The sequence below is a fragment of the Limulus polyphemus genome, unplaced genomic scaffold (genome assembly GCF_000517525.1).
Source record: "Limulus polyphemus unplaced genomic scaffold, Limulus_polyphemus-2.1.2 Scaffold2731, whole genome shotgun sequence".
Taxonomy (NCBI): domain Eukaryota; kingdom Metazoa; phylum Arthropoda; class Merostomata; order Xiphosura; family Limulidae; genus Limulus; species Limulus polyphemus.
The window spans coordinates 64,049-75,388 of record NW_013668341.1 but is presented as its reverse complement, the minus strand read 5'-3'; the positions used below and the strand labels follow the sequence as shown (position 1 = coordinate 75,388).

Below are 11,340 nucleotides of genomic sequence, written 5' to 3'. Positions count from 1 at the left end.
CATATATTGTATTTCAACATTTTATTTATCCAAGCTTCTCCTTGCCATGTTTCACCCCATTTAGATATTGTATTTCAACATTTTATTTATCCAAATCTCTCCTTGCCATGTATCACCCCATTTAGATATTGTATTTCAACATTTTATTTATAGAAGTTTCTTCTTGCCATGTTTCACCCATTCATATATTGTATTTCAACATTTTATTTATCCAAGCTTCTCCTTGCCATGTTTCACCCCATTTAGATATTGTATTTCAACATTTTATTTATCCAAGCTTCTCCTTGCCATGTTTCACTCATTTAGATGTTGTATTTCAACTTCTATTCACTTAGATATCAGATACTTTTTCTATTTCTCTATTTTATTTTAAGTTTATTTCCAGGATGCTTGTCTAGTTGTTTACAAAAGTAAGATCCAAACAACCATAAAGTCTCTTCACCAATTTCTTCTTCATCATGATTTACAGTTCAATTAATGCCTGCTCTATAAACCTTTTAAGGGAGTATTTAACTGCATTGCCTGTAATGAAATTATTTTCTTGCTGAGGATTTATCTTCAGATTGACAGTGTATGCCAGTTAATTATACAAGTAAATGTAGGGATGGCTAATATCAGTCCTTCAAAACCATTGCAAACAAGATAGTAGGGATGGCACTTGCATCACCCCTACATAGTAGCACAGGCACACATCATAGTAGAATGTTAACAGAAAAAATAGGATGAATTGTGATTGAATAGTTATATTTATTGCTTCATGTTAAGTCTTGCCTGTGCTATTATGTAGGGATGATGCAAATGCTGCCCCTGCTATCTTGTTTGCATTGTTTTTGAAGGATTAATATTAGCCTTCCCTACATTTATTTCCTTTTTTTGAGAAGTGTTTCTTTACTTGTTTGATTGTTATTTTTTAATGTGGTATTTCAATAGACATAGGAAGGTTGTATTTATAACCAAGTTCTAAATACAATGAGGTTCCAACTGTAGTATTTATTGTTTATCTAGTATTGGCTGGTAATTCCTGTTTCACCCTGTACATTAGCTTTTTGGAGGAACACCAAAATTCTGTAAGAAAGCTACCTAAAAGGGGTAATAATTACATCATTTGCACTAGAATTATGATTTTGTTTTTAAATCACGACTAATTATTAATAATACTTATAAAAGCAGATACTCCATTTGAAACTATGTCACCTTGGTGAAATTGGTTGACACCATTGGTTTGGTTTTTGAGTTATCATGTAATAAGAAGCAGAAGAAAGAAGAACAAGAAATTCAAACTTGTTGCTATGATATTTATAGACATTCACAGTCATTACATAGATATTGTTATACAAGGAAACACTGTATAGTATTGTAAAGTTCTGATGATCTGTTAAGGAGATATTTAAAATATCATTTTGATTAACAGTCTGAACCACCTCTACATAGGCAGTGCTACTGTCTGCCTGATACTTGCATGGTGTCTCTAGCTAAAAATAAAATGACCCAAAGGCTACAGCCAATTCCAAGTGTTGTCTCTTCTCTTCAGATCAAGGAGAGGCTTGAACTTTTGGACTACATATTCATTCTGTTGTGATCCTAATGTCTCAGCATAGAATGTTATTCACAAGTTTCTTATGGTTATATAAATTATAGTTTCAACCAGTTATAATATTTCAGTTTTCCTACATGGCTGCTCTCTGGATGTTATTATACCAATTGACATTTTCCTAATTTCACTGTTTTATCATTTTTTGTCTCATAATAATTAGTTCTCTAACCAGTTCCCTAATTAGGCTATTTAGAAATATAGAAATTTTTGTTTTCCCATATTATTCAATTTCACAATATTACTTTCCTAAATTAATGTATTTTTCTACTTTTTGATAAAGTTTTTCTTTTTCAAAATAATTTTTATCCCACATATTATTATTGGGACTAGGTTTCTTCATTCAGTAATGCCATGTTTTGATTTCAAAGTTTCATCCTGGGGAATTTTTATACGTTATTGCACACTCGCAAAGACACAAGATTTGTCACAATTCATATTTGTCCGAGTGAATCATTTTTCTCCACAATAATAATAATAATGTTTGTAGACACCAAGAGTGATGATGAGTTCTACGTATATTTTAACTTTTTAGCAGAATTGTACTGCATATCTTCGTTAAACATTATATTTAGTATGTGTTTGTATGTACATCATCAGTTTGTTAAGACATTCGACAGGTTTTTTTTTATCTTAAGTCTGGGATCTTAAAATTCATACTTTGTTTGTTCCACTAACTGTCTTTGAAATATAAATTCTGCAATCAGTTTATAAATTAAATACTTGAGGATGCAATTTCTTTTAAATATTGTTTAATATTTTAGTTGTATGATGCTTCATTTTTCTTTAATTTCCCATACTTTTTCCTTATAATTGGATAAATAATTTATCTAGTTTCAACTATTTAAATTAGTTTTTGTTTTTCATTTTTGAGTTTTGTTTATTTATTTATTTTTATTTTTTCATTCTCACTTGCACTCCTTTTCAGCAAATTTCTGATACAGAGAGTCTTGCAAACTTAGTACCATCTATCACGAACTCTAACTTTTGTCCTGATCGTCAGCTATTAAATGGACCTATATCTGTCAATATGATGGATTTTCTTCCTACAAAAGTAGATTTACAAGAAGAGTTGCTTGGTGTAGGTCTTTTAAAAAGATCCGGAGATGGGCAACTTCAGGCTGAAGAAAACTCTAGTTTGACATACAGGTGTTTTTCCAACCAGGATAGAAGTAACAGTGATTCCTGTAGCACTTTAAACATTCTTTCCTCAGAAACAATGAAAAGTTTGAAGCTGGATCTGGTCAGAATAATGCAGGGCATGCACAATGACCGATCTAGTCAGTACATTCAGGCTGGTGGTTCAGACTCTGTCTTGAGTCAGAGTCCCCAGCATGACTCGGCTACCATCTGTACAGGAGTTTCAAGTCAATCTCTCTCTACGGCTCATTATACTCCTTCATCTCCAGATGTGAAAGAAGCTGAAACCCAGACAGAGCAATTGTTGCACAGAAATGTTGCTGCCAGTAACCAGTTTTTTGTACCAAACAATAACAGGCTTGAGAAAACAAGAAGTGAAACAGCCCTTAATTATTGTCAAGGTACTACAGATCCATGTACAGATAAAGGTGTATTGGGCATTACCTATACAAGGCCTAGCATACAACATTTTTCTCAGAGTCTTAATAATGTAAATATAGAAAACCTCCCTCATCTGGATACTTTAGAAAACATCAGGCTGCCCAGGAGTTCAAGTGTAAACTCTTTTTCAGGATTCAACAATTCAGTTGAATTAGGACGTAGTGCATCTTTGGGCAAGTTTCCGGTAAGAAGCTGAGTTGTTCGTACGACACTGTACACTACATAAAACTGTTTTCTTCACTCTCTCTCTGTCTACCAAAATTACTATCTCAGCCTTCTCTATCGTGGATAGCAGTTGCAGTAACTAACTCATGAAGTATTTATGTAACCATTCTTTTCCGAATTAAAAGTACATAAGTAAAGCTATTATCCTCTCTTCCTTTTTGAAAAATGTTTGTATTTATTTGTTTCTTCTACTAAATGATATAAAGTAAAATTGTCAGTATAACCTCTTTTAGGAGGTTATAACAAGCTTATTAACTGCTATGCTAACTTGTCAAAATGTTATCTTCAAACTGTGCCATGATATACTGCCCGAGTTATCATCCCTCACCTTAAGTTTTTGTTAACCCTTTCATCGCAACTGGGACATATATTTCCCAGTGCTGACGCCTCCTCACACTGCGACTGGGACAAATGTTTCACATTGTCATTCAAAATTGCCATGTGTGACGTATGGGAGTAAAATGAGTTGAAAAGTATTTATTTGCATCCCACCTAATGTTGAGATGTGTTTTCCCTCAATGTTATCCACTCAGCCCTTCAATAACCAACAAGATGCCTAAGTGGAATGTATGACAACTGCATGCTGACCATGCCTGCATCACTAGAGTGGCGAGTAGTATCCCTAATTACTCTGTAAATATGCTTGACTCATATAGGTTAGAAGTTATGAAAGTGAGACAAGTGGTGTTCAAATGCATGATGATGAAGAGGCAATGAGACAAGAGGATGTTAGCTCTCCATCTAGTGATGATAGTTAAGATGATGAATCTGGACCCAGCAAAGAAAGGGATAAACAGTATCAACAGTGGGAAACATTTGGTGGAAGCACTGAGAATTATATGTCCCAGCTACTGTGAATGGGTTAAATTGCAGTAATGTTTATTAAAGTTGATTTTTTAGTTCTTAAAAAGTCCATTTATTTTGTTTCTTTTTTGCATAAAATGCTGTTTTATTTGGTTTCATATCCATAACAGAGATATTGGGTGTCAATATTTTTTTTATTGTTAATTCTCATTATGAACAGAGAAAATTAAAAACCAAGTGTTGTAGATTGTATAAACACACAATAATATGGAACACTGATCTGGGAAAAATTATATTTTTTAATTTCTCTGTACCATTTAGCAAAATGCCACAATAATGTTTTAAAAACATTGAAATAAGGTCTTTGCTGTATTCATTCTGTTTAACAAAAATTAACATTTTCTTAGATGTCTGTATTAAAGTTCCTCATCAAGTTTAAGTAGTCAAAAGGTTCACTCAATTTATTTATCATTTTCACTTACCTTGCTCAGGAATGGAAACTATTAGAATGTGTTTGCCCTTGTATATACTGAGACACACAAGTAGATGGATTATTGTATAATCAGGTTTTTCTTGTCTTGAATAATTGACGATAGTGTTGGAAGAAATGGTGCCTAATAGAAATTTGTATACAATATAATGATGAAAGACGCTTCCTTTACTTTTATACCATTTCAATGCATCACTAAGATATGACTAGGTACAATTAAATAGTTAATATGTGATAAAAGTTTTTTTGTTTTTTCCACAGAGTGAATTAATATGTGATGAAAATGATTCCAAACAAGATGTTGACAGTGATAATTTCCTACAGAATCTACTTGTGAGGTAGGTTGGTTGGTTCTTTTCTGCTCAGTGGTTGTCTTAATATTATAGTATTTTTGTTGGTTTGCTATTTTAACATAAAAATATACACAAGATTTGGTGGGCATTAATAATTACTACTTTTTCTATACAATAAAGTTAATTAAGAAACTACCCAGTTTCCAGTTGAACAAATGTTAGAGAAGGGATTTTAAAATAATTAAATTAAATTAAGAGGCAGTTGAGGAACGGAGTGCATAAAAGAAAATAATGTTTAACATGTGTGACTTAAATGTCAAGCACTGTAAATTTTTAATTTGTTATCTGTATCAAAGTTGAATTTTTTAATAGTAATGATATTGTAATGTTGAATATTTTATGTATTATTGTCAGGTTTTGTTTTGGGCTAGATTTTTTTCAGTAGGTGTCTGTGACTTCTTGGCAATAAATTTCAATAATAAACAAACAGCACACAGTCTAGTTGTTTTAAAATAATATGTTCAAACAAGTCAAATGTATGTATAAATGTTTGTTATACTGTTGATTATCACCGTTGTATCCAGAGCTTTAAATAATTCTTTTTTTTTGTCAAAATACACACAGTCTGGTGCAGTTACTTAAGAATACAATCTATAAGACAAATTATTCTTCTCTACTCTGTTATTACAATACAATCTGTGATAATTCAACCTTCAAAATTGCCACTATATGCTCTTTATGACTAAACTCACAAACACACAGCCTAGATCTATTGAACTAAATTCTGACACACATTTATACCTTGACAGAGATCTAGAATGTTCCACACACTACTAAATATCATGATGCAATAATGTTCAATTAAAACAACGAGAAAACATGGAAGGTTTTAGTAACATAATGCAATAATATAACAATCACCAATTCATAACTATTGAACCCTACAGAACGTGTGATTTGTAAACAGTTATGTAAACAAACCTGCGATAAACTATCATTAAAAACAACTAAAATTTAACATTCACTCTATATAAACTATCTAAATCATAGCACTCATATTAAACTTTTCTCACTACTCAACAACTTTTTACTGACATACATTATGGGAAACAGTCCATCTACATGTTCATGCAGAAGTGCTGCTCCAATTCCAACATTTAATGCATTGGCCTGAATGATGAATGGTTTGTTAAAGTCTGCCATTTTAAGGATTGGCAAACTTCCTAACATATTCTTCAACTTCTGGAATGCTATCTACAGTGGTTGTTCCCACTTCACCTTGTTGGGTTGGCCTTTATTGATCAGTTCAGTCAGTGGTGTAGTGACTTCAGTGTGGTTTGGGATGAACTTTCTACAGAAAGGATCTGACTTGCTGCTTGGTCGTTAGAATTGGTGCATCTTGTATGTAGGTTAACTTCTCCTCTTCCATGGCTATTTGTTTGTCACACACCTTGTGTACAACAATGCCCAGCACAGAATAATTGATGTAGCACTTACATGGTCTGATGGTCAGACATGCTGCCTTCACTTGCTCAAATAGCGTTCCAACTTTGTTCAGGTGGTCTTCCCATCAAGCTGGGTGGGTCAGAATGTTATCTGCATTATGCTCAGTGTTGGTGGTTTTGTGCAATATCTTCCTCATCATGCAGTTGAATGTCGCTGCTGAGTTGACTACCCCAAACAGCATCCATCTAGTGTCCCAAAGGCTGCCTTTTCTTTAGAGTCTGTCTTCACCGGGATCTGCCAGTAACCTTTACTGAGGTCAATCTTGGCCTTGTCTATTTTTGCCATGGTAGCCTCTGAGTTTCCCATAGGTTTGAAGTCAAACTTTGTCACGAAGTTCGGCTTCCAGAAATCTATGTAGAAGCAGTTTGAGCCATCCCCCTTCTTCACTATTAACACTGGTAAACAGTAGGCTGAATTCGATTGCTCAATGATTCCAGCTTCTAACATTACCTTGACTTCTTGCTTGATCAGGTTTCTCATAGCATAGGGCATCTGGTATGGCTTAACTGGATTCCTGGTCATGGTATCAATCTTGTGTTGCACAAGGTCTATCTTGCCTGGTCTATTTGTGAAAATATCTGTGTACTGGCATAGTAGATCTTATAGCTCTTTCTTCTATTTGCCAGTCAGTTCTTCAGTGATGTTGACATCCTTGTACATCTCATCTTCTTCCAGCGGTCTCAGGTCTAGTAGGTGTTCATCTCCTATGATAAAGTCCCTGTCTCCTGGTTCTGTGTTTAAGACAGCTACACCTGCAATGTCCATCTGTGCTTTAATAGCTGCACCCGTTAGGGTTTTTCCGTCTTGGAGTACTTGTTCAACAGATTTTCATGGTAAATGGCTCTTCTATGAGAGGCATCTCTCCCAGTGGCACTGTGGCTACTTCTTCACTTCTAGGTGTCCTCCCACAATTGAATCATGAGCCAACTTCATCACTTGAGTCCAGTATTCCATTAGAACTATGATCTGTTTAACTTCCTGTCACTTTCACCTTATAGTCCTCTATGTTGACCACTTCCTATACTTCAAAAAGTCCTTGCCACTGCAGGGTGAATTTGTTGTTGTCTGTAGTAGCAGAACCAAGACCTTCTGTGCGACCTTGAAATGTTGATTCTTGGCCTTCTTGTCATTGAAGTGCTTTTGACTGCCTTGAGCTGCATGCAAACTTTCTTGAGCGAGTTGATAGGTCTCCTCCATTTCTCAGGTCTAATACGTACTGGAATAGCCCGTGATTTTTAGTTTTTCTAACCAATGTCATAGATTACATGTTCATATTCTTATGGGAAAACCATTATTTTTTCAATGTCTAGTTGGTTTCCAAGATTATGGCTCAACATGTATATCTAGAGGTTAAACATAACATACTGGACTACTTCTAATTTTCTAATCAAAACGCAAGATTGATTGTTAACTAACTAGTAGGTGTAAATTAGAAGTAGTCCAGTATGTTATGTTTATCTACTAGATTGTAAACAAACAAACTTTTATTCTGATATGTAAATTAGAAGTAGTCCAGTATGTTATGTTTATCTACTAGATTGTAAACAACCAAACTTTCATTCTGATATATAAATTAGAAGTAGTCAAGTATGTTATGTTTAAAACTTTCATTCTGATAGTTTGTTTACAGTCTAGTAGATAAACATAACATACTGGACTACTTCTAATTTATGTATCAGAATGAAAGTTTGGTTGTTTACAATCTAGTAGATAAACATAACATACTGGACTACTTCTAATTTACGTATCAGAATGAAAGTTTGGTTGTTTACAATCTAGTAGATAAACATAACATACTGGACTACTTCTAATTTATGTATCAGAATGAAAGTTTGGTTGTTTACAATCTAGTAGATAAACATAACATACTGGACTACTTCTAATTTACATATCAGAATAAAAGTTTGGTTGTTTACAATCTAGTAGATAAACATAACATACTGGACTACTTCTAACTTATGTATCAGAATGAAAGTTTGGTTGTTCAGTAATTAGTAGGTGAATATAAAATACTACATTTTTTTGTAAATTATAGACCTAAATAAATATTTACCCATTTTTTCTCAGAAGTTGCAGTTTATTTATAAACCTAATTGCCCAATTTCTTTGAACGTGTTGTGTGTTAAGGTCTTCTTGTTTTACTTAATCTCTTTTCACGTTTGTATTATTTGTCAGTGTTTGTTTAGGAGCTTATTTAAACTTACTTTCCAATAAGAAGAACATTAGTAGAAATCAACTTTGATCTTTCATCTGTGTGCTTTAGTACTATATTTATTCTTCTTTCCTCCATAACTGATTCACAAGTGACTTCCTTTTATTATCTACTTTTATTTTCAATTCTGAAATACAGTAAATGTATATTAAGTGTAGCATAGCTCTTCAACATATCTCCTTTATGTCATTCCACTAAGACTTCTCCATGTTGCATTTGAAGCTTTTTTTTTTAGGATAATTTTTCGTTTATACTGTGCCAAGCCGATTTTGAAAATACCTCAGATTCTTTCTTTCAAATCCTTCCAAGTGTATTCCATAAACTTTAAAATGTTTTAGCATGTTTTGTTAACTGGTTTCACTTGCACATAGAAAGGGAGAGAAAAACTATTTTTTCACTGGAATCTGCTTCTCCATATTTCTGCAAAAAATAAATTGCTTCAAGAGAGTTTCCTGGTTCGTTTCTTGACTTAATGTTTGATATGACATAAATACTATAAATTTTCTAAAGCATTTTCCAGTTGGTTAAAAAAGTAGAATATTCGGTAAGTAGTAACCAACTGTAAAGTCCAACAAATTTTTGTGAACTGTGCTCACTAAGACCCAATATTTTTATATTAAAGTACACCTGAATCTTTGAGACAGATTCAATCGTACTTAGTGAAATATTGTGAACAGTTAAGTTTCTAAAATGTAACAAATGTATAGCAAACCCTTCATCATTTCAGGAAGCATTGATGTGATGCAAGACTTTTTTAAGTTTAAAGATTTAAAAAATCACCCAGAAACATTTTACATCTGGAGAGGAGGAATAATTAAGTTATGCACATGAAATATATAAGACAAAATATAAATGTAATCCTATCTAATAACTGATAAAGTTAATATGAAATATTTTCCATAATATTAAAAGCAATTACAATTTCAACATCCATCTTCTTATGGTCATTTTGAATTTTAAAAATTTGTGAATTAAAGATAATCTTGCTCTCATAAAATATGCATTTTTTCAAAACAGTAAAAATGTTTCTTTGAAGTTTTTAGGCTTGTGTAGACTGTTTCTTCTTGTTTGGGAATTGAGTGTTGTTTTTTGTTTAACTTTACAGTATAATATGATGTTTTTAAAACTGTATGTTATGATGAAAGAAAGGAAATGTTTGTATAACGGGTGACAACTTTCTCTCATGTAAAGTTTCAAGATATTGAAAAATATTTTTACTGTTACTTGTTTTAATTTTTGACAAAATAAAGACATAGGATGATAATATCTTCAAACAGGCAGAAGCAAGAGCGTGAAGAGTTAAAGAAAAGACACCAGATGGAACTAGAAACTTTTAAACATCAGAGAAAGCTTGCTTCTCCCAGAGTTGGACATAAACGTAGTGACAGTGCTAGTGCAGTATATCCACATAGAAGTAACTTACAACTTGGTAATGGTTTTATTCAGAGTTCAAGGCACCAAATGATTCAACCTTCAAGTTCTTCTCAGCAAAGTATGTCTAGATATGATGGACAGTGGTCATGTCAAAGTCCAAAAACTCCAGATTTAAATATAGGGTCATCAGTAGAGCCATACTACCTTCCAATTCAACATTTTTGTAGCCATAGCACGATCCCGATCCGGCCTTTACCAAAAGCTTGCCCATATCTTCCTCAAACCAGCAATATCCCTCATTTCAACAGAAGTACCCCTGGAAGGGCAAGATTTGAGTGGGGAGGATACTTGTATTCCCGGCCAGTACAGCGCTCCTCTTCCTATGACCACTTATTTGCTTTTCATCCAACTAGAGATAAATCACCAGCACCAAAACATGGTACATTTACCCAAGACTTACAGAATCCAGTTCAAAACATGAGAGGCAACAATGTTGCTCGAAACACCCATCACATAATTGGAAGTATTGAATCAAAGATGACTCTCAACCAGATAAGACAACTACAGATGCAAGAAGTTATGAAGGATCAACATTATGTTCCTACTGGCTACTTCACACCACCCCCTCAATCACCTGTCAATAGCCCCTTGTCATCCCCACGCCATACTAGAGGAATTCCCCAACTACAAAGAACACTTAGTACAGGGCTTTCAACTCCCAGCATTCCCTTGGGTGTTTATATCGGTGCAGGCGATTCTAACCAAAACTACTATGGTTTCACTTAGTCACTTCAATCAACAAACTTGGTTGACTACTGCGTCAACTTCTTTTTTTAGGACTACCACATAATAATTATAAGCACTCCAGCCAGTAACTACTTGTACTGCTTCCACTATTACAGCTTAGTTAAAAAAAGCTAATAAAGTGTAAGATATTCTATTTAAAACCTTTTCTTTATATAATATAAAGCAAAATGTGATTTTGTTATAAGAGAATTTATTACAAAATATTTTTTTATATTTTGCTGCAAAAGAAAATTGTAACTGTATCTACTCAATTGCTTTTCTTTTTCAGTCTTAGTCCCTCTGTTCTAGTATGTGTTATAAATGGCTTAGGCCCTCTGTTCTAGTATGTGTTATAAATGGCTTAGGCCCTCTGTTCTAGTATGTGTTATAAATGCCTTAGTCCCTGTTTCAGCCTGCATTATAAATGCCTTACTCCCTTTGTTTCAGCCTGCATTATAAATGCCTTAGTCTCTTGTTC

The 11,340-nt window shown here is 33.5% G+C and overlaps 1 protein-coding gene across 4 annotated transcripts in view; it reads left to right on the top strand.

Moving 5' to 3' along the window:
- The window catches only part of LOC106467758, an 88,330-nt gene extending 77,017 nt beyond the window's left edge, over positions 1-11,313 (top strand). For 3 of the 4 annotated variants that reach the window (XM_013928135.2, XM_022395945.1, XM_022395944.1), the window contains 3 exons: positions 2,520-3,356; positions 4,953-5,029; positions 9,980-11,313. In XM_013928135.2, coding sequence (XP_013783589.2) covers positions 2,520-3,356; positions 4,953-5,029; positions 9,980-10,862 — 1,797 coding nt within the window. In that variant the 3' untranslated portion in view covers positions 10,863-11,313. The remainder of the gene's footprint in view (positions 1-2,519; positions 3,357-4,952; positions 5,030-9,979) is intronic. The other variant, XM_022395946.1, reaches the window with a different exon arrangement.
- Positions 11,314-11,340: the final 27 nt, after the last annotated feature.